The following is a 26,284-nucleotide window of genomic DNA, read 5'->3' as shown; positions in this document are numbered from 1 at the left end:
GAACCAGACTGAAGACTACAAGTGAGAAACAAGTTCTAAAAACAGTTTATTAAGAGCAGATTTTTTTTTTAATATTACGGTAAAATTGCATTATTCAAGAATAAGTTACTTGTACAGTACATACAGAAACAATATATAGAAAAAAAATTACTATACAAGAAGAACTTTTCTGTGCAGGTGAAAAGTAGAACTTTCAAATTAATACACTCCCAACACAATTGTTGGCTTTAATCGTCCTGCTCAAGGCTGAGTTAGGGAATACACAGTTGCCTCCCTGCCTCTGGGAGCTGCTGGGGAATGTTGGGGCTGTTTGGATCAAAGCTAAAAGTTTGGAATGCTGGATGGCACCGGGGTTTGGTGGTCCAGATGAGGGATGAGAAGTTTTGGCCACTCCCTGGATCTTTTCCTAGAGGTTTCACCCCAAAAAATCATCAGCCCAAAGGGGTGGGTGGGGAATGGTGGTGTCAGTGTTTGGTACCTGCTGGTGCTGGTGGGATGAGGGAGGGAGACACCAACTAATGCTTGATGCCAGGAGCTCCTTCACAACCTGACACCCCAGGGGACACCAAGGCCACCAAGCAAACAGCAAGGGGAAGAGGAGGGGGAGGGATTCTGGCCGGGCCCAAATCTTGGATTGTGCCCTAAAGCGAATCCCTGCTGTCACAGAGCAAAGGCACTGCCTGGTTTTCATCTTTATTGCTAAAAACTGTCCTGAGTAGCTGGGTGAAATGGGGCTCCCCATCCTCCAGGAGCTGCTCCTGTGGCTCCTGGCTTTGTTAGGTGGGATCCAGACTCTGGTGCCCATCTCCAGGGCCAAGGCACAGGCTGGTGGCCACTCCTGATTTTATTTCTGAGGAGGTTGTGCCTCCACAGAGCCACCCAGGGGCTCTCCCTTGGCTTCCCCTCCTCCCAAAATTCCCATAAATTCCAGTAAAAGCCCACAGGGGCTGGGGAACTAAACCTGCCTTCTTCTCTCAAGTCACAAAAATATTAAAATCCTGCCAAATACTTCTATACCATAGGGTGGAATGGCTTAATGCTCTTTTCCCACTGCTACAATGCAGAGGAGTGAGTACCTTAGGGCTGGAGGAACATGCTGCCAGGAGCAGAGTCAGGCTCTGACCTGTGTCACAAGCCAGATGTTTTCTAGGAGAAATGGGATTTCAATCTCAGTCCCCCCAGGAGCTTGGGAAATAACCCAAAAATCCCCTCAGGACCTGCTGCAGTGGATCTGAAATGAGGAGAGCTGGACAGCCCTCGCTGCCTGTGGTGAGTCTGGGGCTGGAATTAACTATTAAATAATCAGAGGGGCTCTGCCACTGCTCACTGGTGGGGAGAATAGGAGTTCTTCCCCACTGGAGTTTGTTTGCATGGGGGAAGTGGCTGACAGGGAGATAATGAACCCAACGTGTATTTTACTAATCAAGCACAGCAATTTCCATTTAAACTGCGGAGAGCCCCCTTGCAATTAAACTGCAGGTTAAAAATACCACATGCACACGCATGTTTCAGTTCTGGCACTGGAACAATAAAGTCCTGGCGTGCCAAAACAACCCACCCCAGCAGCATCTGATTTATCTGGCAAGGATTTCTCTGGATTCATCTGGCAAGGGATGTGAATAGCGCTGCCTTTTCCCAGCCCATCCTTTCTTTGCAGATGGAGGGAGGCTCGGGTGATTCCACCTCTCCTTTTGGGGGAAAACCCCTTTGAATGCAGCTGCCTGGAGCTCAGTGGGACTAAAACCAGGAATCTTAGCAAGATTTAGCACATCCTTGTGTTTTCCAAGGCTTTGGGAAGCAGGCAGCAAGCGAGGAACGGAAACAACTTGTGCTGTGCCATCCCCCCTTCCTTTCCCCATCCCTATAAATGCAGGAGCACGGGGAGTTATTTATGAGCCTCGGAGGAGCTGCCTTGCCTGGCACAAGCCAGCCCTGGGGATGTGCTCCTGCCTCTGGCTGCAGCCTTTGTGCAGCTCCAGGGAGGAGAATGGGATGCGGATACAGCTGAGGAGCCCAGCGAGGACAGGGCTGCCTTTGTTCCTCCATCAGCCTCTCCGGGGCTGCCAGTGCTGCAGGACCAGAGCAGTTTGCTCTTAATGCTCCAATTTCAGGCACAAGAGTAGAGAAAGGGGGGAAAAAAAATCCCTTTGCCTGCTCTAAATGCACAGAGCCCAGGAGAGAGCAAGAGCAAGCAATGGGGAGGCACAGAAGGAAAACCTAAATGGTTTCTCCAGTTGATGGTTCCTGTTTGTCCCAGCCTCATATTTTGATTTATAAACCCAGATTTGTTCTCGTGGCTGCTTCCTGGGCTGTTTGGCCCCAGATATTTTGGCTTTGCCCTTCAACTCACCCAGAACCTGCTTCACCCCAAAGCCTGTCCTAGAGGCTGGATTTTTGTGGAATTCTCTAACTCAGCCCAACGAGGCTTTGTTTTCAAATTAATTGCTAAATATTAATGCTCCTGAGGGCTCCCACCTGTATTGCAATTTCAAGGGAAATAGAAATTTAAAAAGCTTTCTGTAAGGCAATCTCAAGGCAAGTTTTACATCCAAAATCCCAGGGAAGGCTGGGCTGGGAAATCTGGAAGTTGAATGCTGTGAACATCCCCTCCTGTGTGGCGCAACGGCTCCAGCCCTTCCTCTTTCCTAAAATAACACCAGCTTCTCACAAGTGCTTCCTCTCTCACGGCTGCCCCAGGCAGGTGAAGCAGCCCCAGAACAGCAGCAGAGTTTGGGGACATTTGGGGATCAGGGGATGCTGAGACCCAGGGGTCTGGACAAGTTTTTCCTCCAGGTGAGGAGGTGTCCCCAGGGCCCCCCATCGCCTGCTAGAGGCCACTGTGGAGCTTTAAATGCCACCAAGCTCCTGGTGATGGGGTGGTTTGGGGGGAAAAAGGCAAGCAAGAGTAGGGGGGTTCTTAGGGGGAAAACTGACTTTAGATTTGTGCCTAAAACCACTGGGATAAAATGGTCCCATCACTGGGATAAAACTGTTCCATCACCAGGATAGAACAGTTCTTTCACCAGGATTAAAACACCTTCATCACCAGGATAAAAACCCATTCAGCACAGGGATAAAAAACCTCCATCACTGGGATAGGACACATCCATCACCAGGATAAAGGGGATAAACCCCTCCCTCGCCAGCAGGAGGGGTTTGTGTCAGTCTCTGTGTTAGTTCTGGTGCCATGGCTGAGGATGGAGCAATTAGTGTTCAGTCTCGATCAGAGCAGGGTGAGGATCCCTCTGGCTGGCACAGGGAGGTTAAAAAGGAAAAGCAGGAAAAAGCCAGTTTTTGCCTTAGCTAAAAAAAAATAAAAAAAGCCCAAACCCTGCTCATCACCCTTCGTGGGAGCTCAGCTCAGGTCGGGCTTTGCTGGTGGGTTCAGCAGCCAGGGTGGGAGGACGAGGCCTGGAGCAGCAACTTGACAATGAATTTATAATCCTTTTTTCCTTGTTATCCTGGATTTTTTTTAAACTTTCTCCAATTCCTTGGGTGTAACACAAGCCCCTGGTTCCTCAGCTGGGCGCTGTCGTGTCAGGGACAGGCGGGACACCGGGCACAAGCGGCGTTGTGTAAACAGTAACGAGAAAGCTCCGATAAGAACAACAAAAACAACAATAAGAGGCCCTTTAACAGGCCAACGAGAGGGAGCACACCCGTACAGGAGTGAAAAATTACCCCCTTCCTTGCAAAAAAATACAATAATAATCCCTAACCAGAAGGAAGAAACAGGTACATTCTTTCTCTCGATGGATGCCCCAGAAGGTCTCCAGGATTTCTCCACCCGAAAGTGCATCCCAGTGCCGCCGTGGTGCTGGTCAGAGTGGTGTGTACTGGTTGTCGATGGCACGGACGTGGCCCCGGCCCGGTGCCTCCACCTCATAGTCCGAGTCGCGGGGCCGGGCCGTGGTGGCCGTGGTGGCCGTGGTGGCCGTGGTGGCCCTGGCCGGGCGCAGGCTCTGTGCCAGCTCGGCCGGTGGTGGCACCAGGTGGAAGATCTGCTCTGCTTGGGGACCCCCGGGGGGCTCATCGGGGCCGTGTGGGCAGGAGGAGCCGGCGGGGATGAGGCTGAACTCGGGGCTCCAGCCGGGAAAGGGCAGGGGGAGCGGGACCGTGGTGCTGGAGCCGGGAGCTGCAGGAGGAGGGAGGAGATGCTGCTCAGGGGGATGCTCCTGGCACCCCATCTCTGGGGGTGCTGCGTGCATCCCATGACCCCTCCCATGGCTGGGAGCAGCTTCTCCTTTCTCAAAAGAAGAAGTCAGGAGCTTGGGAGTCACCTTTAGCACCACTGCCCCGAGGCTTCCTCTTCCCCACTCCACCAGCAACCAACCCAGCTGTGCCCAGCCCTGGAACACCCAGAGCCACCCTCCATCCCACGGGAACATCCCATTCCCACACACCTTGTGCCTGGGGCAGGACCACGACGTAGCTGGAGAGCCGCACATCGCAGGCGGTGCCGCATTCCAGCGGGATGGGGTAGCGGTGGAAGTGCTGCAGCATCTCCACGATGGAGGAGAAGCGCAGGTGCTGGACACGGCACTGGCCCCGCTCCGTCAGCGCCAGCCGCAGGTGCTGCAGGAGGAGCAGGAGCTGTTAGCCTCCCTCCTGGAGCACAGGGATATTTGGGATGGGGAACATGCTGAGGATTTTGTCCCTTGGGAGAAGGGCACCCAGCCCGCTGCATGCATTGGGTGGAGAGCAGGAGAGCATCTCCCTGGGGTGGGATGTGGTGGGACAGGGGCTGCCCTGCAGCAGGAGGCTCCTGAGATTCCCCTCCCCATCCCAGCCCTGTCCTGCCCGTACCTTGGCTCTGCCCTGGAAGTTGAAGGTGAGCACGTACTCGCCGCGGCGCGTCTCGCTCTGCCGCACCAGGAACACGCCGTGGCCCTCCAGCCCCCGCAGCTGCACCAGCTGAGCCGCCTTCACACGGGAGATGGGCCCGTGGAACCAGGGGCAGGAGGAGAGGAACTGCTCCATCTTCGGCCCCGCCGCCTCCCCCGGGCCCCCCGGCGTCGCCCCTGGCAGGCAGAGGGATGAGTGTCCCTGGGAAACGGGACCCGTGCCCACCGCCCCCATCCCCTCCCCTCTCTGTGCCCCCCTCAAGCCATTTGGGGAAGGCCAATCAGCCCAGCCATGGCAGGATGTGGTGACCCCCCAGTGAGGGACACTCTGTCCCCAGGGTGTCCCCAGCTCACCTTGGCTGAGGGGGTCGGTGCTGCTGGTGGGGCTGGCGGCCGTAGGGTCGGGGTGTCGGCACGTCAGGAGCTCAGGGTCACCCGTGTCAGACCTGCTGGGGACAGGAGCAGCCAGGCTGAGTGTTGGCAGTGGGGACACAGAGCCACTGTCCCCATCCCCAGGCCCAGGGACAGCAGCACTTACCCCCTGTGCACACACTCCCGGATCTCGGCCGTCCAGCAGCTGAGCTGCTGCTCATCCCCTGCCTCAAACAGGATGTCGGTGGCGTTGGTGACCTGGGGGACATCAGAGAGGGACATGGGGTCTTCAGAGAGAGAGAGAGAGAGAGAGAGAGAGATGTGCATCCCCCACCCCCCCACCCACCCATGCTCGGGACAGCAGGGACAGCACACCCCCCACCCTGCCCTCCACATCCTCCTGTGCATCCCCTCCCCGGATGGGAAGAGGAACTGAAATTTGGCACGGGAGATTTTGGGAGCCACGTGTGGCCCAGAGGGTGGGAAAGGCCCCGGGGGTGGCTGCAGCCCCTTCCAGCAGGACCTACCTTGAGGACGAAGGTGTGGAGGTTGTCGGGCATCTCGAGGCGTGTGCACCTCCGCACCTCCTGCACGGCGGAGCAGGCGATGAGCAGCTTGGGTTTGGAGCCCTGAGAGGGGGAACACAGAGCCTGAGCTGAGCCCCAAACTCCCCCACACCCCAAAACACTGCCCCACACCCTAAAACACTGCCCCACACCCCACCCGAGGAACAGCAGCCAGCAAGGAAATACCCAGCTCTGCAGGGAAATATTCCCCCAGCAAGGAAATACCCCGTGTGGTGAGGAAATACCCCACTGTGGCAAGGAAATACCCCATGGCACTGCCCAGTCACCTCAGGGGGGGCTGAGTGACATCCAGACCCATCTCAGGGGTCCCAAGGACCCTGCAGTGGAGGGATGGGTGGAGGAGAGGAGGGAGAAGGGGGTTCCCAGCAGGGCAGCACGTTCCAGGGATGTGGCAGCGATGGGGAAATTGGGGTGCAGGCGGGGAACATCCTGTGAGGGTCAGTGGCCTGCCAAGAGCTCCCTGGCGGGTTTGGCACTGACACAGGCACGTGACAAAATGCTGAGCAAACACTTCCACAAAGGCTAAAATATCCCTGCGGCAGCTTTCGGTTCCTCTGCCGGCCCGCTGGCTGCCGGGAGGCTGCGGCAAGCGGCACAGGATCCAGGGTGCCAGGGGGGCAGGAATTTCCTGAGCACCTCTGCTGGGTGATGGAGCCAACATTCCATGCTCAGCCCCACAGCCAGAGCCATCCCATCCATCCCAGGCAGTGCCAGATGTGCCAGGCACGCTCATGTCCCTCATCCAAGGGAGATCCCTCATCACACTCACCCCCTGCTCCAACCTTGCTGCACTACAGCTTTTTGGTTGGCTGAGATTCACGCAGTGGCTTTATCATCCCGTGGGATGGTGGCTCCAGTGGAGCTCCCCACTCCACAGCCACTGTCCCTACACAGGGACAGTGTCTCTACACTGTGGCACTTCACCCCACAACAGCATTTGCCAACCAAACTGCCCAAATTCTGTTTGTGATACTCACAGCAAACCCACACCCACCATGTCCCCAAACACCTGTGTGACACTCAGAGCGTCCCCACCGGACACTCAACCACACCATCTTTAGCTGTGCATTTTTTTTCTTTTTTTTTTTTTTGTCTTTCCATCCCCCCTCCTTCCTCCCTCTCTAGGCCAAGCACTCGGTGTTCTCTGGGGCCGGAAATGCAGCGAGAGAGGGATCAGCCCTTATCAGCACCGAGCTGCACCAAAAAGAAAGTTCTTAGAAGTCGCTCGAGTACGGCGTCATGCACAGCGCTGGTGACACCGCGGTGGCTCCGGCACCCCCGGGCCCGCTGGTGACAGTGATTGCAGCTGAGCTGAGCTGTGCTGGGCTGCAATCACTGTCACTGGGCTGCTGTGAGGCGCTGTGCTAGCACCGGGGCTTTATCCCCAAGGAATTTGATTTTTCTGCCACTTTTGGAACATAATTGTGCCCTGTGCAAAGTCCTGTGAGGAGAAGGTGGAAGGATTGCTCATCCTGGCCGCTTTCCCACGCAGGGGTTGTGACGTCCAGCATGACCCTGGGCGGGTTTTATCAACATCCCAACCACAGCCTTCGGGTCAGCTTCTTAGGAAACCGGGGAATTCCAGGAAAAGGGAGTTCGGAGAAGCCCCCTGCGTCTGTCGGCATGGAGAGCGCAGCTGGAGCATGAAGGGAGAAGGAAATGATGCAGCACAGAGATACAGTGCCCAAAAAGCCAGGCTGGGTTCGGAGAAGTGCCTACCACAGGCACAGTGCCCCCGCTGCCGGGGCGCCGCACCTGACCGCAAGATGCCCTGCTCGATGTGGCCAGTACCAGGAAAGGGAGTTCTCAGTAACCAAAAGTGCACACTCAACACACCAGGGGTTCACCCACAGGCTCCTCGGCTGGAGGTGCCCCAGCAGCACTGCAGGGATGGGTAACACCCGCTGCTGCCTGCCTCAGTGAGCTCAGGATGCTCAGAGGGAATGTTTAGGATGTTATAGATGTTGCTCCAGCTCAGCCCCAACCCCACCAGCATCAGCTTCCACATGGAGATTCGCCCCACTGCTCCCAGACCCTGTGCAAATTTCCAGATTTCCAGATCCTGTGCAAATGGGGGAAAGCCCAGCATGAGGTTGAGCACCCCCAAAATCACCTGGTTGTGACACTCTGGGAAACTGCACTCTCAAGCCTCCAGAAGAGAGCTGCCATTGCTGTGCCATTCCCAGTCCTGGCACACAAAACTGGGCATCCTGGGCTGTGCCTTGGGTCATTCCCCAGCTCTCCCAAACTCCCTCTCCCTGTGGCTGAGCCCTGCTGGGAACCTGTGGCCACCTATGGAGATGACAGTCCCACAGGATGGGGACAGAGGAGATGCAGCAGCTCTCAGCACCCACTGGGATACACCAGTAATTTTGGTTATTGCAAGGAATTTCTCCACAGTTTAAAAGCACAAAGCTTCAGCCAGGCCAGGGCTGTTCCCAGTGCCAGGGGACATGGGGCAGACTGGAATACAGAGGAAAATGCCCCCAAGAACAGAATAACCTCCTGCTCCCTGCCCTGAGCATCCCACAGAGCCCCTCCAGTGAGGAGACCCCACTGCACCCCCTCTGTGTGTGCCCACATCCCCTATCCCAGACACCCCCAGGGTGCCACAGCACAGAACAACCAGCACAGCACAGGCAGTGCCACCAGGGCACCCACAGCCCCTGCACACCCAGGGAGGGCAGGGCAGCCAGGAGAAAGTGAGGTTTCCCAGATTTGGGAAGGAGCCCCATGCCAGCTCAGCCCTGTGCCTGTGCCAGGAGTGTGAGCCAAGGTCAGGTCAAGGTCATGGCTGCAGAGTGGAGCACCTGCATTTCCTCCTGGCAAACCCAGCAGCAGCCCTGGCACAGTGCTGGCACTGCCAGCTCCTCACTCCCTGTGCTTGTGGCACTGGCTCCTTCAGGGGTGGCATTCCTCCAGCAGCTCTCCCAGCACCTTCCCTTGCCCATGGTGAGGAAATCACTGCCTGGGCACAGCAGGTCCCTTACAAATCTCCAGCAAGGATATTTGGGATTTATTTGGCACAGGTCCTCCCAGCTTGCCCACCTGTGCCAGGAATGCTCTCCCCACAAGGCTGTGAGCTGCTGCCACCAGGAACAAATCCTGTCTGCATGCTCAGGGGACACTGAGGCTGCTGGGGGAGCTTTTTCCACTCAGGTGAGGTGGGAGGCAGCTCTCCAAGAATGAGAGTGGTGGCACAGCAAGGATGGCAGTGGCATGGTGACAATGGCAGTGGCTTGGTGACGAAGGCAGTGGCATGGTGACAATGGCAGTGGCTTGGTGATGATGGCAGTAGTGTAGTGATGAGGGTGGTGGTCTGGCAGTGGTGGCACAGCAATGACAACAGCATGGCCATGACAGCAGTGTCATTGTGACAGTGGCAGTGGCACAGTGATGATAACAGTGGCACGGTGATGATAACAGTGGCATGGTGATGATGGTGGCACGGTGATGATGGCACTGGCACAGTGATGATGGCATTGTCACAGTGATGATGGCATTGTCACAGTGATGATGGCATTGTCACAGTGATGATGACGGTGGTTGGGCCATCAGGCCAAGCTCATGCAGACAAATCCTTCGAGAGCAGCAGGAGCTGCCCCCAGCCCCTCCACGCTCCGGGGGTTTCCCCGTGCCAGCTCTCACTTCCACTCTGAGTCACCCACAGGAGGTGGGGAAGTGCCTGAGCCCTTGTGCAAGGTCCCCAACGGATACGGGCGAGATTTGTCACTTCTTGTAAATCACAGAGCTCTGTCCTTACGCAAGGGACAAACCTCAGCCGGGGCTGCAGTGCCAGGCCTGGCTGTGCAGGATGGACTCAAAACCTTATCCTGTGCCTGCAGCCCTGGGGGAAGTTGTGAAGTTTTCCAGGAACATGGATACACACAGCTCTTTTCCAGGGAATGCTGGGTGAACTGGGTGGGAAACATCCCCTGGTGCCAGGGCAGGGCAGGGGGAGGCAGTGGGGCTGTGAGGGCTCCAAGGATCCTGCTGGAGAGTGCAAAGTCTGCTGGAGCAGCCATCGTCCTCAGGAGTTTGCACCATGGGTAATCCCAACCTTCATCCTTGGGGATTTTGTGTGGCAGGAAATCCTGGTGGTTTCCCTTGGGAGTTTCACCACAGTTAAACCCAATGCTCACCTTTGAGGACTTTTGCACCGTAGATAATCCCAAAACGTGTCCTCAGGGCTTGCACCACGGCTAATCCTGGTGTTCATCCTCAAGGATCTGCACCACAGTCACTCCAGTTATTCATCCTCAGGGATCTGCACCATGGCTAATTCTGGTATTCATCCTCAGGGATCTGCAGCGTGACTAATCCCTCTGTCCTCCAGAGCTAATCCCAGTGTTGGGGGAGCTGACAGCACAGTTAATCCCAGTGCTCTTCCACAGCTCATCCAAGGGGAGAGGTCCACCCTGGACAGCCCCTGCCAATGCTGGTTTTTGGGACAGGGACTGGAATCCCACTGCTTTGGCCCATCCATGCCTGCTGCAGGGACCCCAGGCTCAGCTCAGCTCAGCTGGGTGACACATTCCCAAAACATCCCTGCCTCCCTGCAAAAGGACACTGCTCATTTGGAAACCTCCTGACAGCACCATCCTGAGCTCTGCTCTGGGCTTGGGGAACCAAAGCCAAACAGGAACACGGGAGGTGATTCCCACTGCTGTGCGAGCTCATCATCCCCTACCCCAAAAAACCCTCTCTGGCCACCCCAAATCCGCGCCAGCATCCTCAGCCCGACACCAGAGGCACAAAGGAGTTTCCAGGACACGCTGTCTCCGAGCATCCCGCGGGCAGGGGACAGAGCTGTCCCCGAGGGGACCGTGCCCAGCGGTGACAAGAGGCACCGTTGTGCCGGCCTGGAGCGCTGGCTCGGGGGCACAAAGATCCCTCTGTTCCCATTGCGGGCGGCTGCCGAGCGCCGGCGAACGGCGACGGGAGAAAACACAGCCCCGACCCCAGCGCTCCCTGAGCCCCAAATTCCCATTAAATTAACCTGGGGTGCTGCAAAACAGCATCCCAAGAGCCACGGGGTGATTCTGTGGGGTCCCCAAGGAATCCCCTGTCATCCCTGGAGCTGCTGGATCCTCTCTTCATGGATAAACCTCCCTGCTCTGAACGAGGCAACATTCCCAAACTCCCCAAATCCTGCAAAGCCCCCAAAACCAGCTCACAGCAGGGCTGAGGGTGATGGGGGCTATAAACAGGATCTGTAAACAGCCAGCATTCTCCAGCCCCTTGATTTTTATTTTTTTTTTAATTTATTTTATGCCAAATTCAGTTCCAGCGTGGGCTGCTCTAATAATTTCCTGGAATAAATAATGAGCATGGAAAGTAAACAAGGTGACTGCGTGCAAGAGGGAGCTGCTGCAGCCACGACTGAGTCACCCCAAACCTCAGCCCCAGAGGGATGGAGGGATCCAGCACAGACTCTGCAGCTCCCCACAGTCCCTGGGATGTCCTGGCATTTTCTACCATCCCTAAGTTTTGCATCACCCATGGAATGATGGAAAAGGTTCAAAATCCCATTCAATCCCACTGGATGGGTATTTTCATTCCTGCCCCTTGCCCAGGGCTGGAGGAAGTGAGTTTGCCCAAAATGCTCATTTTTAACACAATCCCAAAATGCCATTGAACATCACAGTTGCCCATCATAGGCTCCCTTGGAGTTGGAACCAGGTGGGAAGGAGCAGAGCCCACCCCAGCTGAGCCCCCACCAGGGCTGGGATGAATCCTTGAATCCTTCCAGACCCCGGGCTGCCTGCGCAGGCTCTCATAAATATTTACCTTTGAAAGAAGCAGCTCTCAGCCTTGAAACAACCACATCCTGGGCCGTGAAAAGAGAGAGGAAAAAAAAAAAAAGAAGAAAAAAGGGGAAAAAAAGAGAGACAACCACCCAAAAAACCCCACTAAGCATCTCACATCAACTCTGGGGATCAAGCACCCAGCAGCACTCACAGCTCTTCTCACTCCAGCTGTGGGAAGATTTGGGGGAGAAGCCACTCATTCCCTGAGCACTTTCCCAGTCCTTTTTCCTGTGGTTTGCTCAGTATCTCCATTTTTTACCCACTTCTCAGCTGGCACGTGGTGCTTTCCACCCCGAGCAGCTCTGCAGCCTCCCTGTGAGTGACACTCTGATAACAGGGTGCGCACAGCAGTGGGACAACATCCCCAGGAAGGGCGGATTTTAAAGGATGGGGCTAAAAGGATGGAATCCTTCCAAGCCCAAAACCCCAGAGTTCAATGAAGCAGAGGTTGGGGTCCATCCTGCACCCTTCCCCTCACACCCAGCCCCAACAAGCCCCATCCCAGCAACAGTTTCCAAAATAAGAAACTCCGCTCTTCAGCAATTAACGCCGGGGCTGTGGTTACGCTGCTAAAAGTGTTTTTTCCGTGCATGACCAAGGATGGAAAAAGTTGTGGTTAATAAATGACAAATAACCTTTGTCTCCTTGCCCCCCCCTCCCACCCCCCTCGATACCCAAAAACAGAGCCGGGGGGAGGGGGGAGGGAGCAAAAGTCACCACCAAAATCTCACAAAGCCCTGAGGCCGCCCAGTCCCCGGTGCCTTCGAAGAACAGAGAGCACAGCGAGGGATGCGCCCGCCCTGCCCCGGGGAGAGGCTGCCCCAGGGTTTTGGGGTGCCTTCAGGGGAGGTTTTGCCTCTCCCAAGGGATTTTCAGGACACCCTAACCCCTCTAGTTCATCATCACAGCAGTTTTCCCAGCTCCTGGCTGTGTGGTCCAGAGGGATGCGATCCTTGAGGATGCTGGGAGCAGGATCACAAAATCACAGAATAACGTGGGTTGGAAGGGATTTTCGAAGGCCACCCAGTCCAACCCCTCTGCAATAAACAGGGACACCAACCAGGTCAGGATGCAGTCCCTGGAAATGCCAAAAAAGGGATGCAGTCCCTGGGAATGCCAGGAGAGGGATGCTGGGAGCAGGATGTTTGGAGAGGGATCATAGAAGCACAGAATAGTTTGGGTTGGAAAGGATCTTGAAAAGCCAAGGAGCCCAACCCCCTGCAACGAGCAGGGACATCTTGAGCTGCATCAGGACAGGATGCAGCCCCTGGAGAAGCCAAGAGAGTGATGCAGACCCTGGGAATACCAGGAGAAGAATGCCATGAGCGGGATGCAGCCCCTGGAGATGCCAGGATACCAAGAGAGGGATGAAGTCCCCAGGAATGCCAGAAAAGGGTGCCAGGAGAGGGATGTGATCTCTGGGGATCCAGACTGATACAAACATGACCTTTCCTGGACCAGGGATGGGATGATGGGACACTGAGGTCCTTCCCATCACTGGCAGAACTCTTCTCAAGGTGTTCCAGGGAGGAAAACTCCCCCTCCACCACTGCTCTTCCTTGGCTGAGTCACTCAGGCCACGTTTGAGCAGCTCCAGGAGGAGCAGGGATAGGGAACAGGGACCAAACCACTGGGATGTGCCCCATCCCGTGTCTGACCAGCTGCCACTCACAGCCCCAAGCACCAAAAATCGGGGACAGGAACCTGCTGGCTCAGGAGGTAGCAGTTCTCAGAAACCAGATTCAGGTGAAAGGGGTAAAAAAAGAAAAAAAAAAAAGAAAAAAAATTAAATAAAAAAGGAGGAAAAAAAATATGAGAGAGAGGAAAAGAGGAAGTCAGAGCAGCCTCACACTGAGCAGAGATAAAAATACTGCTCCTCCCATGGCTTCAGCAAAGATGTTTGAGCTGTGGCAGAGGCTCCAAGGGTTTCTCCGGAAGGAGTCTTCCCAGCTAGTCCCGGCGTGCCATCAATTTACGGGATGCGCTGGATTTCATTAAAACACTATAAAGAAAGCAGCACAAATGCAAATCCCATTTCCCTTCCCCTTCCTGTAAAAACATCTGGTCAACAGAAACGGCTCGGGACATTTCCGCTGCGAATCACGGATTTCACGGAGTTTGGGATTTGGCCATGGGAGAGGGATCTGGGGCTGGGGCTCAGCTGAGGAACGGGGCAGCCCCAGAGATGACAAACCTGCAGCTTTGGTTTAAATTGATGAAGGTGGAGAGACCTCAGAGGTACCCAGTCCTAAAGGTTATATGGGATTAAATGATGAGGGAGAGGAGAAAGCCTTTAATGCCCTAAGGAAATCAGGGAGGGCTGGGGAGGATCAGCCTCATAGCAGACATCAGAGAATCCACCTGGGCTGCAATTCCAGCACCATGCCTGGGTTTTCCTGTGGCACAGATGTAAATACAGCCTTATTTACAAGTACCATCACCCCACTCTGGTCTCCTCAGAATGTTCCCAGGGTGGGATTGATCCCCAATCCCGTGCCCTGCAGCCAGGCCGTGACCCTGTCCCAGGAGAGCTCCAGATCCCATCATCCCCAAATCCCTCCTTTGCAACCTCTTCCCAGTGCTCCAGGGAGGAGGGAGCAGTGCCAAAACCAAGCCAGCTGTGGCTGTGAGCAGGGGAAGGGGAGCTGCTCCCTCTCCCAAAGTCCTCATCTCCTCTGGCACACGCCTGGGGCAGGGGATGCCCACTCCAGGCAGTGCTGTAGGTTTTGCTGGGTTCTCCAGCACAGCTCCCTGACCCCTTCACCCAGCACAGCCACCCAAGCAGTAAATGGGATCAGGGCTCTTCAAAGCCACCACTCCCTTTGATGCTGGGCACGTTACGGGATTAAGCTCAGAGGCCCCATTGGAGCACCAGGAGAAAGGGAGAAAAATTAGATAAAAGCTGCCAAAAGCAGCAGGATCCCCCCTCCTTTCTCCACACACCTGCCTTCTCCAAGGTCATTCCAAGGGGATGGAGATTTGGGGGCTTGGCTTGATGCTGTAAAGCCCTGAGGCTGAAATGAAATTTCAATTGCATCCCATTATTTACAGGGTGGAAAAGGGGAAGGGAGGAAGGGGGAAGGAAGAAGAGAAAGGGGGGAAGGAAGAGGAGGAAGGGTGTTTCCAGGGAGACCCTGAGGGTGACTAACCTCACAATCCAGAGATCAGTTTGGGTTGAAAAATTCAAAGAACTAGATTTATAGCTGCTTATTTAAACCCACCAATTTTCTATGGTGATCAACAGCACCCTCAAATCAGGAACAGACCCACGAGATGGGGAAAAGGCAGTGGCAAAGTCCTGGGAGCATCTGGGGAAGGAGGATGGAGGGGAGGGGGCTCCTCACATTCCCAGGGGGTTGTTGAGTGTTCTTTAGTTATTTTAAAGGAAAACAACATCCCAACAAACTGTTCTGTTCTCACTGCTCTGTGGTTTGCCCCCGTGCTGGGTTTGGGGAGTGGGAGCCACCGGCACCGCGGGGGATTTTCCACCGCCCCCGGAATCCAACCGCAGTCACTGGGAAAGGGTCTGGATTGATTGTGCTGTAAAGGAGACAGGAGCTGGCCCCAGCCCAGAGAATTGGAAAGGAAGGAGCCGCCCTGAGAATATTTGCACAGGAAGCAATTTAATCCAGAGGCTTGCAAAATCCAGCAAGGAACATCCCCCACTTCCGCAGGCCTGGCTGAGAATCCCCCAGCTCAGGGCTCAGGGACCGCGGGGTCTCCGGCCTGTGGAGCACCAGGAAATCTCCATCCCGTGGAGACTGCAAGGAATAAAGCTCAGAGCACTGGGGGAGCGTGGTCAGTGGCTTGTTCGGAGTGTCTCCTGCCCCTGGGTTAAAGCTGGGCAGGGAATGTGGGGAGAGGAAGAATGTGCTGGGCTTGCTTCCCAAGGGGGAGGGAAACAAATAAAGAAAAAGGGAGAAAAGGGGAAAAAAAGGGAGGGGGAATAGGGACAAAAAAGATGGGAGCAGTAAAAAAAAAAAAAAAAAAGGGAGAGAATTGAAAAAGGAAAAGGGGAAGTGAAAAAAGAAAAAGGAGGAAGAAAAAAGAAAAAAGGGGGAAGAAAAAAGAAAAAAATATATTAAAAAAAAGAAAAAGGGGGAAAAGGATAAAAGGGGGAGAAAAGGTGTGAGGGAGGGAAAAAAGGCAGCGCTATCCAGCTGCTGGAGCACCCTCCAAGTGCCCCCGAGCGCCTCTGACCTCCCTGTGCCCCGGGATGGGGACACACACTCCCACGGGGACAAACAACTGCAACCCTTGACATGACAGAGCAAAACCAGCTTTTACTTTCAGATGTTACGATTTTGATGTTGTTTCTTTTTTCAAATATTTAATATTGGAGTCATTTGACGGAAATAGCAGGAATTCAGCCAGCTGCTCCCTGACCCTGCTGCCCTGAAGGCAGGGACAAGGCTCCAGCTCCACCGGAGGTTTCCTCCTTCCGAAGCACAAGTTTGTCATCAAAGTTAAACGAGAACAAAACCCATCACGCCTGTGCAAGTCAAGTCCTGCCATGTGGAGGAACCATCTTTTTGCAGATTAAACATCCAGCTCCCCCCCACATCACTCCCCACTCCCTCACATCCTGCATCATCTCCGCTCCAGACGCATCCCAGCATCCCTGCAGCAGCCGAGAGCCGAACTTCCAGTCACAAAACTCCTCACAAAAAGTAAAACTATGAGTCCCACTGGGAACAGAGAAAGGCACAGAGCCTAATTCCTCCTTTCCCTTTCCTCTCCCAGCTCGCCCAGACGAGCAGATGCTCAGGCTGCTCAAGCTGCAGCACTGGGGACAGGGTGAATTTGGGGTTCATCACACTGAGCTGCCCCTCACCTTGGTGGAATGGGTCTGTGAGGCTGGGATGAGTGAGATGGAGGCCACCAGCCTCTATCCCCAGCTCAGAAGGCTGGTGCTCTGCTTCCAGTTGGAAAACCCAGCTCTGGAGTCCCAGCAGGGAGAAATACAATGACATATTGACCAACTGCAGCGACCAACACACCTTGATCTCAGCACCTCTCACTCCCCAAACATGACCCTGCACGGGTGGCTTTGTCTCCTTCTCACGGTATTAAATAAACAAGGCTCAGCCTCGTGTGGCTGCAGCAGAGGGAGAGCAGTGGCAGAGCAAACCCATCTGGACGGTGCTGGATGCACCATGGCCCTGCTCCTCCCTGTGGGATGCTCTGACATCCAGCCATCATCCCCAGCCGAGGAACACAGCACCACTGGCTGGAACAGGCAAAAACCAGCAGGTCCTTACCTTGGGCGGGTCGAAGAGCTCCAGCACAAACTCCTCGGCGTCGGGCGGCCCCGCTCTCCGCAGCACCAGGCGGCAGCGCTGCCAGCGCGTCCCGCTGTCCAGGGAATTCTCATCCAGCAGCCCGTACTTGAGGAGCCCCTCCTTGCGCACCTCTGGGGGCTGCTCCCGCGACAGCCCCCACGGCAGGATGCGCTTCCCCAGTCCCGGCTTGAGAGCCGCCTCCGCCGCCTCCCCATCGCCATCCCCGGGGAGCGCGTCCGAGGAGCGGCGGCGGAAGAGGCTGCGCCAGCTCCTGCGCAGCTGGCTGAGCGAGAAGGGTCTCCGTGCCGGCCCCGCCAGCTCCTCCGAGCTCCAGGACTTGCGCAGCCCCGAGGGAGCAGCCTCGGGGGCTCGGACGGGTTGTTCAGGGCGGGCACCGGGCTCCGTCTCCGCTTTGGTGGCCACCGTGCCCAGGGAAGCGTCGGTGTGCCGCCGGTGCGTGTCCCGGTAATCCCGCGCCGGGCCGGCGGGCAGGATGCGGAGCTGGTTCATGGCGATGCCCTCCTTCACCTCGTGGCAGAAGTACTGCTGGAAGAGGTCGGTGAACTGCACCGAGAAGTTCTCGGCGGCCAGGAGGTCATGGTGCGGGTGCTCGGTGGCGAAGCGCAGGTAGTGCCGCGCCAGCTCCTTGGCGGTGCTGATGGCGTGCAGCTCGCAGAACTCATGCCAGCCCCGGGGATGCGCTGGCGTGCCGGCCGGCAGCGAGTGCCCATTCATTGCCGAGGCTCCAGCGAGGCGGCCGCGCTGCAAGACAGAGCACACGGGTGGTGAGGGCAGCCCCGGAGTCCCCGTGTGTCCCCCGCCCTGGGTGGCACGGCCACACCCCGCTCGGAATGTGTATCCACAGGGAACGCTGCGGTCAACCGGGTCCTACTCAAAGCTGCCTCATTCCCACGGACACATTGGAAAAGGCCAGCGAGCAGCACGACCATGTGACCAACGCTGCGGCCACCAGCGGCCACCAGAGTGACCCTGAACCCCTAATCCCGGTGCAGCCTTTAACACGCCCGTCCCCACCTGGCAGGGCCGTGCCTCAGTTTCCCCACCTGCGCGGTGGGGAGCGGGCAGGTCCCGGCTCGGGGCGTCTGCGCGGCTTCCTGCCAGCACAGCTGCCTGCAGCTGCCCGCCGCCCGCGGGGACGCCTGGCCCGGCCACATCCGCTCGGCTCCTGCCAAGGCTCCGCAGCGCCGATGGGTTTCCCTCCAGGGACCGATTTCAACGGAGCTGATAAAACTGGAATGGGGGCGGGAGGGGAGGAAACAACATGAAAAGCTGTAGAAATGCAGGGATGGAGATGCCTCGCTGCCAGATCCTCCCCGGCCCCAGCGGCCTGGGGAGAGGCGGCCACGCTGCCGGCACAGCTCGGGGTGAGCTCTGCGGGACCGGGGAGCTGCCGGGCTTTGGCAAACCACACCGTATCTCTGCCCCCGGCAGATTTCTCTGCCAGGCCAATCTGGAGGCACCGTGCCCGGCTGAGCCGGCAGTGGCGCTCCTCAGGGCCGGCCCCGCTGCTCACCAGCGAACTTCGTGTTCTCTCGGGGCACTTATCGGGGCCGCGCACCCCGCTCAGGAAGGAAACATCGGCCAACCCACCCGGATCCTGCCGCACCGCCTCGGGCACCGCCACCTCCCCGAAACTCCGGCAGCAGCACCCCGGCTGCTGGGAGGGGAGGAAAAGCGGATTGCGTTTGTCAGGGGGAGGAAAAGTTTTAAAAAAACAAAAAATGAACAAAAACCCTGAAAGGCCAGGAGGAAGCGAGCGGGCGATGAGGAACGTGCGGGCACAGGGGATCGTGCTCGCAGCCGGGGCGGCGATAACGCCGGGGAGCGGGGCTCTATCTCTGCCCACCCGCTGCCCTGCCGAGCACGTCCCACCAAGGTTGCAGGCGAGGAGAGATTTTATCTGCCCCTCGCCAGCCTCGCCGGGCCCGGCTTCTCAGAAGAGCCGCCCAAAGCTCGGGGCCGAGCGGCGTTCGGGCAGAGCGGGGCATGCGCCCGTGGCAGCCCGGCCGAATCCCCCGGCAGGGCCCCGTCTATCAGCGCCGCCAGCCCGCCCGTGACTCAGCATCCTCCGCCGCGCTCCCGCTTCCTCCCGGCACCCGGGAATCGCCGCCGGCACGCTCAGCGGGATGCTCCCGCAAAATGCGGAATGAAGCGAGGCGCTCGTGCGAACGGCTCCTCAGGCAGGTGGGAGATTCCCAGGGCAGGGAATTCACCTTCCGACATTTCAGACTCGCTTCGCTTCAGCTTCGGGAGGGGTTTGTGGCGCGGGAAAAGCCGGGCTTCGTCTGTGCCACGCGGTGGGAAGCAGCCGAAGCCGTCTCCAGCAGCAACGTCCAACCCGACGATGGGAAATATTCCCCAGCGCTTCCTCCTCCCAGTACTGGCACAATGCCGACCTCACTGCTTCTGCCTGGCAAACTTCCCGCATGGAAAGAGCTATCCCGGATGAATCCATGCTGGAGTTACCACAGCAGCCTCCTGTGCTCAGCCCCAGGTTTCAGTGGCAGCATCCACAGGGATGCGAGTTCCTGCTGCCGGGTGAGCTTCTCCCTGCTCCACAAAGCTGGAATCCAGCAGCCGGTGGCTTTAAGGCAGAATTTACATTTTATTCCTCGTATGTTCCCGTGAGGAGCTCCTGGCCATCCTGCAGATCGGATGAAGTCCTTCTGATCTCCTTAATTTGCTCTGAATGGAGAATCCAGACCATCCTTGGATGCACCATGGACTAGTTGGGATGAGGGACTTCCACCCCTGTTGGCTGCTGGAAGAGCTGCACATCACCAAGCCTGCCCCACCTCGGGGCTGTTTGTGGGTGCTGAGGTTGTTCTGGGGTGCTGGGATTGTTTTGGGGTGCTGGGCCAGGAACTCGAGGAAGAGCGGGACAGGACGGACCGGCCGTGGTGGCTTTGATGCGGGCTGGGACAGCGAGCTGGGGCTTGTGCAGGATCCAGCCCTGCAGCCCAGCCACCCCCAGGAGCTTCCCTTAAACTCTTGCCCAACCTGAGCGCTGCTGCGGCGGCACTGCCAGCACCGACCGGGACGGGAATCTGTGCCTGGATTCCGGCAATGGGTTATTTGTCCCAATAAATGCATTTGTTGTTTAGTTGCAGCCAGAGGAGCTGGCAGCACCAAGCAGTGCCAGGGCAGTGCTGGGAGCCAGTGCCGCAATCCTGCCACCCGCTCCCGGAGGATGAGCATTCAGGGCCAGCTGGCCCCGCTGCCACATCCAACTCAGCACCTTCCCACCACGGAGCAGCCATCCAGGGGCTGTGGCCACGCGGGAAGGGCACCCTCCAGCACCCAGCACCACAAATCCAGCCTCGAGGGGAAGCGTGAGGGAGCAGAGCCCACGTGGCCGTGCCTGGTGCCCGGCCCTGCTCACACTCTGTGCATGTGCAGCAGCACCACCCGAAAATGAAACCGGCCCCACTTGCCGCCAGCTCCACGCCAGGAAAATGCACGCCAGTGACGCGAGTAGGAAACGTGATTGATGCGCTGGCTTTCCCAGAAATAACAGTTCCCATCCAGAGGAGAAGTGTCCGGAGGCATTTGCAGCTCCTTTTATAAGCACAGGACTGTTCAGAACTCATCCCAAGGACTATTTTCAGGAGAGGGTGAAGCGAAGGGCTGGGAGACGCCCTGGCCGGCCCCGCAGCTCCCCGCTTCCTGAGTGGCAGAAATACAAAGTTCCCACAATCCCAAGAGCGGGAACATTGTTCCTTCCCAGGATGTCCTCCATGAAAAGAGCTATTCTGAGCCGGCTGCAGCCTTTCTTGGCATGGCCCCGCAGCCGCTCCGAGGCGGCTATAAAAGGCCAGGTTACAATGAACGGCACTTTTCAATGGAACAGCATCTGGCACGGCGGGTTTGGGGGGATGCAGGTCCCTGGGGGGGCTCAGGGGGATGCAGATCCCCTGGGGGGTCCAGGCAGCCACAGGTTGGTGATGCAGAACATCCCCCCAGGATGGGGATGGTGCAGCCCCTCTCTGCATCCCGATCTCCCAGAGATGGCAGGCACTGGAAGAACATCTGGATGCACCCCTGGATTGAGGGGGACAAGGAGAGAGTTGCAGCCATTTGAAGCTGGGCATGGAGATGCTGCCACTGGGGAAGGCAGGAGGGGTTGGTGCAGGGGGAGAGGTGGGGAAAGGGTCTGGCTGCAGCCTCGGGATGTGGGATACACCCACATATTTACAGCATCACTATAAAACAGGCAAAGCCAGTGCCAGCACAATCCACGGCAGAAACAGCCCAGCACTGTCCTCCTCTTCCCTCTGAGCAGCTCCCTGTGATGGTGAGGATTCTCTGGGTCTCAGAGAGGGTGATGGCACAGCACCATCATTCCCTGTGACCCTCTAGCTATTTCTACACAATCTGGAGAGTCCTACAAAGTCTTAGGGAGTCCCACAGAGTCTCAGAGAGTCCCACAGAGTCTCCCTCTCTCTCTTTTGGCTGAAGCAAACCAGCAAGTTAAAAAGCAAGAAAGCAGCAGGACAGAGAGATCCCTCAATCCACACGTCCATAAGGCTGTAGGAAGTCAGTTTAAAAGCCAATGTGGGAAGGTAGATTTTGCCCTCCTTCTCCCCCTTACTCACAGGACATACACACTCCTCACATTTCACCTCCTGGTGCTACACAACTTTCTATATTAAAGACCCAAACTGGCCTTGATTTACAGCTCTGTGTGGGCTGAGCAGCACCACAGACCTCTGGGGATGTGGGTGATGTGACAGCACTTCAAATCCAAGGGAAGTTCACCTGTTTGGCTTTCCCTGACCACTCCAACAGGACAGACAGGATGGAGACAACCCAAACTCATCTCAGGTACAATCCATGCTCTACACTGGCTCGGCCCAAAGCACAAACAGCTGTGACCAGCCCAGCTCCCCAAAAACCCTCAGCCTGCCTCCATACTGTGGTGTCTGGCACCTTGCAGCCTGGTTTACACCATCACACTCTCCTACACCCACTGCCTACGGGGAAAAGCCCGGCAGCAGGGTGGCCTCTTTCGACAGGGCTTGTTTTGTTGCATGAAATGAATTGCTGTGGTGTAGGCGTGGGAGAAACAGGGTGCATGGAGCGCTCCTGGGGGAGCAGCTGCCCGAGGGTCCCTGGGGACAGCAGGGAGCAGCCAGCAGCTCAGCTCCCAGCCAGCCTGGCTCTCCAGGCTCTCCATGCAGCCCCCCAGGGATTGCTGGATTTGGCCCTTTTTTCCTTGCCAAGCCGCAGCAGCGCTGCCGGCACCACAAACCCCACCGGCGCTGAGCGCTTGCACTTTCACTTTGTGTCACCCACTGGGATTTGTCCCGACACCTTCACAGTGTCCAGCAGTCCCCTGGGTGTGTGGGTGGGGAGGATTTGCTCTGGTGGAGGATGGAAGAGCCCTCAAAAGCCACTGGCACTCGCACCCCAACCTCTCCAACATAACACAGGGTGGTGGCAGACCTGCAGCCCTGTGGGCTCTGGTGAAACCAAACCAGATCTTACCAGAGGCAATAAGCACATAAAAGTAAAAAGAGAAAACAGAAGAAGCTTTGGGGAGGGGAGAAAGCACAGGGATGAGTCTCTCCTGCCCCAAAAACAAGCTAAAAAGTAATCCAAAGCACTGTTCTAGTCCCAAACAAGTCAAAGTGAAACCTTCCACTAATTCCACAGGCCTTTAAACCCCCCAACCCCATTTCCTGCCAGTAAATCCAAGTGCAGAAAGGACATGCAGGACCTGGCAGCACCAGATCCCTGCACAGGCCACCTCTTCCTCTGGCTGCAGCCCCAGAAAGTCCCTAGGCCACCAGCCCACAACTTCAGCACATCTTGAATCAATTTACAACAATATCAAAATCGCAGCTAAACAACTCATCCTGGTTTCCTTGACAGTAAATCCCAGCCCGGGCTGCGATGGCCGTGTCACTGCCATGAGCCAGCGGGTCCAGGCTCTCTGTGAGTGACCCTGATGGCATTTGGCACAGGCAGGACTGTGCATGCTGGCAGGGCATGGCAAGGCCATGAGGATGCTGACCGCTGGTGCATCGGCCTCGTGCTCCGAGCTCCTGCCAAGTCACGGAGCCAGCAAAGTCTGCAGGGAGCAGAGAGTCAGAGGAGCTGCTCGGCAGGCTCCAGGTGCCACCTCTGCTTGGCACTCGCAATGGGCACGGGGGCAGAGGCAGCAGGGGCACGGGGTAGGACCCCACAATATGGGGCACATGGGCATCACCCCACGGGTCCCCCACCCTCCCAGAGGGGTCACCCCCATGGCAGGGGCTGCAGGGGTCCAGGGAGAGGCAGAGGAGAGGAGCAGGGCTGCTTCTCTGCCTGTTGCACCCCTGGCTGTGGAATCTCCAAAATATGGATGCTGGGAAATGGGGGACGTCGAGGGATCCCAGAAGAAGAAGTGCTCCGGGGTCCTGTGGTGCTCTGAGGTTCCCAGGATGGGGCATCCATAGAGTAACAGAGCCCCTGGAACAGGGAGTGCCCACGGGGAAAACCGGAGCTGGGAGACCACGGGTCCCCAAGAGTGAACAGTCCCTGGAAAGAGGCAGCCCGAGGAAAGGGCAGGGATAAGGCACAGAAACGGGGTCTGGGGGAAGGGGCTGCTGTCCGAGGGCTGGCAGAGGAAGGGGCTCACAACCGCGTAAGTGGGCACCGGAGTTCCCCGAGTGAGAGAATCCAACCGGGGGCTCTCGGAGGAGCTCCGGGGGCTCCACAGGAGCAGCGGCCGCCTCGCTGCTTCCTCCCGCCGCTACTTTCGCTTTGCAGCGGCCGCTTCCCGGAGCCGCCCGTCCCGGTCCAGCCCAGCCCGTCCCGGTCCAGCCCAGCCCAGCCCAGCCCAGCCAACCCGTCCCGGTCCCGCCGCGCACCCGCGGTTACCTGCAGGAGAAGGCGTCCGGCTGCCGCTCGCCCATGATGGAGCGGCGGAGCGCCCGGGACGGGGCGGGCGGGATGGGGCGCACGGCTCAGCACGGCTCGGCTCGGCTCAGGCAGGAAACCGGGGCAGGCGGCTCCGCATTTCCGCCGGGCGGAGGCACGGGGCGCGGACCCCGGCCCCGGACGGGTTATGTAAAGCGGAGCGGCGCGGCCGGGGGCGGAGGCTGCGCGGGGGAGGAGCGGAGGGGCCGCCCCGTCCGTCTGTCCGTCCGCTCGTGTGACTGACCCTGTGTGTGCGTGTGAGAGTGTGTGTGCGCGTGTCTGTCCGTCCGTCCGTCCGTCCGTCCGTCCGGGCCCCGCCGGCGGCTCCGCGGGTGCGCCCGGCTCCGCGCAGCTCCGCGCTGCCCCTCCCCGCTCCTGCCTTTATCTTATCGCATCCGCGCCCGCGGAGCCAGCGGCACAAACAGCTCCCGGCCGCCGCGATCCCGGGGTGGATTTATTCCTCATTTTTACATGTGTATATTTAGTTTTTGTAACTTTTAGAATGTTTTCTCCGTGGATTTGGGGGTGTCCGTCCCAGCCCCCTCCCGGGAGTCGGGAGGGAGCCTGAGCGTGGGGCTCTGGGAGGCTCGGGAGGAAAACACCCCCCTTTCCTGTTCCTGCTTGGCCACGTCTTCCCCCAGCTCCGCGGGCTGGGACCCAAGGGACCTCTGCGGTGGCAGCAGTGGGCCAGATGCCGTCTCAAACACCATTTCTCATAATTTTCCAAATTATCTTGTGGCGAAAGGCACCGCAGGCTGCTGCCCACGTCCAGCCAGAGCGGATCAGGACACAGGGCCCACAGTTGTCCCACACCGTGGGCGAGGGCTTCAGCCGTGACAGAGCAGGCACAGTGTCCCTTGGTCCCAGGCAGGACTGGGGACTGGTGTGGGTGGACACGGGTCAGGCTCAGCCATCCTGGTGCCATCTCGTCCCAGAGGAGCAGGGGGCTCACGGCAGAGCTCAGCCTCCCACTCTGCCATGGGAAATGGACGGAAAATAAACTTCCACTGCACCTTTTCCCAGCGAAGGGCTGGACTGTGGTCTGTACCGTCACATCTGGCCCATTGACATCCCCCACTCGTGTTACTGGGTGTGCCAAGAGCTCCTACGAAGCCTTGTCTGGAATGGCAGCAGTGCCAGGGACAGAGGGACAGATCCTCACGCAGAGGGCACTCACATTGGGCAGGCAAAGTCACGGCAGAGCAGCCGTGGTGGTGCCCAGGGTCTGGTGCCCACCCAGCACGCCAAGCCAAGGAAGCCCAGGGATGTGGAGCTGGGATTTTACAGACACCACACAATGGGTTTGTGGGTGTTGGGGAGGTGGAAGCTGCAGGAATTTGCCCTTGGAGACACACTGAGCTGTTTGTGAACAACATCTGTGTGTCACCCTCCGTGGGGTCCCTCCTCAGGGGTGCTTTGAATACACCTCAGTTGTTCACCCCATCCATTCCCAACCCATCTTCCAGCGAAGAAGAGACTGAAATGCAAACTCCCTGCTGGTGCTGTGCCACTCCTGGACCACAGCCGGTTTGGACACAGCCCTGCTGCCCTCCCCCAGCCTCGGCAGCCCCCCTGATCAGATTTGAGCCATAACCCCTCAGCCTCTTCGGGCATTGCCTGGGATCCAGGTGGCTGCGTCCAGTCAGCCCTTCCCAAACCCCACAAGGAAGTGGCTGAGAGCAGCTGACATGATAAAATCTTACCTTGAAATCTGCTTTTTAATTCCTCCTGCCGTTGCTTTATGCATAATTGCACCTTCTGGCTCTTTTCCTGAGAACGGAGGAGCGGCCGGCGGATCCGGGTGCCTGCCCCCCTTCCCGCGGGCGGCTGTCCCAGCTCCCGGCGATCGCACTTTTCTTTATCAACTTCATCTATGTCAGAAGCGCCCTCTCAGCGTCCTCAGCCCCAGTGGCCTGAGATTTCTCTTTTGTTTTGCTTCCTGTATGGATTTTCTCAGTCCCCAACTGCTAATTCACTACCCCCGACTTCTGCTTTTTTTTTGTGTGTGTGTGTAGAGCTGCGCAGATGCTCACACACACTCACCCAGGCGCTGCTGCTTCCCTTCCGCTCTGCGCTCCCCTCAGCTTTTAACCATTGCTGCTTTCTTCTCCTGTTTAAAACTCATAGCTGCCTTCCAGCCATCCTTCCCCCTTCCCTCCTTAATTCCTCTGCTATGCCCCATTCTGTTTTCAGGATGGGTGGGGTGGTTTGGAAGCGGCTCATTTGGATTTCCAAAGGTGGGATGTGAAGGTTTTCAGGTGACATCTGCCATCCCACACTGAGGATGCCCGGAGGGGACCTGGGGGTGACGGCATCTGGAAATGCTTGGCTGTGAGGGTCTGTGCAGAGCTGGAAAATGCCCCCCCGAAAATCTTAGCCTGGTTTTTACGTGTTCCTTCCCAGGGTTGGATGGGGATGGAGGTGATAACGGAGGTGCTGATTTAGGGATAATTGGGCTGGTTGTG

At 57.4% G+C, this 26,284-nt stretch overlaps 1 protein-coding gene across 4 annotated transcripts; it reads right to left on the bottom strand.

The window, feature by feature from the left end:
• Positions 1 to 61: 61 nt before the first annotated feature.
• SH2B3 (SH2B adaptor protein 3) lies at positions 62 to 25,923 on the bottom strand. Of its 4 annotated transcripts, none has more exons than XM_033075924.2 (8): positions 25,523 to 25,923; positions 16,875 to 17,657; positions 5,744 to 5,845; positions 5,383 to 5,474; positions 5,199 to 5,293; positions 4,807 to 5,021; positions 4,404 to 4,575; positions 62 to 4,135 (listed from the first exon to the last, which is right to left on the bottom strand). In XM_033075924.2, exons 2-8 carry the CDS (start codon positions 17,628 to 17,630, stop codon positions 3,822 to 3,824), a joined length of 1,746 nt encoding a protein of 581 aa, XP_032931815.1. In that variant the 5' UTR covers positions 17,631 to 17,657; positions 25,523 to 25,923; the 3' UTR covers positions 62 to 3,821. The 4 variants fall into 4 exon arrangements, with proteins under 4 accessions (XP_032931815.1, XP_032931816.1, XP_032931817.1 ...); XM_033075925.2 differs by lacking the exon at positions 25,523 to 25,923 and adding an exon at positions 19,130 to 20,111; XM_033075926.2 differs by lacking the exon at positions 25,523 to 25,923 and adding an exon at positions 17,931 to 17,952.
• Positions 25,924 to 26,284: the final 361 nt, after the last annotated feature.

Source organism: Catharus ustulatus, chromosome 18 (assembly GCF_009819885.2).
Source record: "Catharus ustulatus isolate bCatUst1 chromosome 18, bCatUst1.pri.v2, whole genome shotgun sequence".
Taxonomy (NCBI): Eukaryota; Metazoa; Chordata; class Aves; order Passeriformes; family Turdidae; genus Catharus; species Catharus ustulatus.
The sequence above is the reverse complement of the archived record's forward strand: the minus strand, read 5'-3'. Positions and strand labels throughout refer to the sequence as shown.

What these genes read in the sequence shown, in the direction of transcription:
- SH2B3 (XM_033075924.2), bottom strand. Translation starts at nt 17,630, where the DNA reads ATGAATGGGCACTCGCTGCCGGCCGGCACGCCAGCGCATCCCCGGGGC. An exon ending in AGCTCTTCGACCCGCCCAAG is followed by an intron (nt 5,846 to 16,874) that starts GTAAGGACCTGC and finishes TCCCCCTCTCAG; the next exon opens with GGCTCCAAACCCAAGCTGCT. An exon ending in CACCGACCCCCTCAGCCAAG is followed by an intron (nt 5,022 to 5,198) that starts GTGAGCTGGGGA and finishes TCTGCCTGCCAG; the next exon opens with GGGCGACGCCGGGGGGCCCG.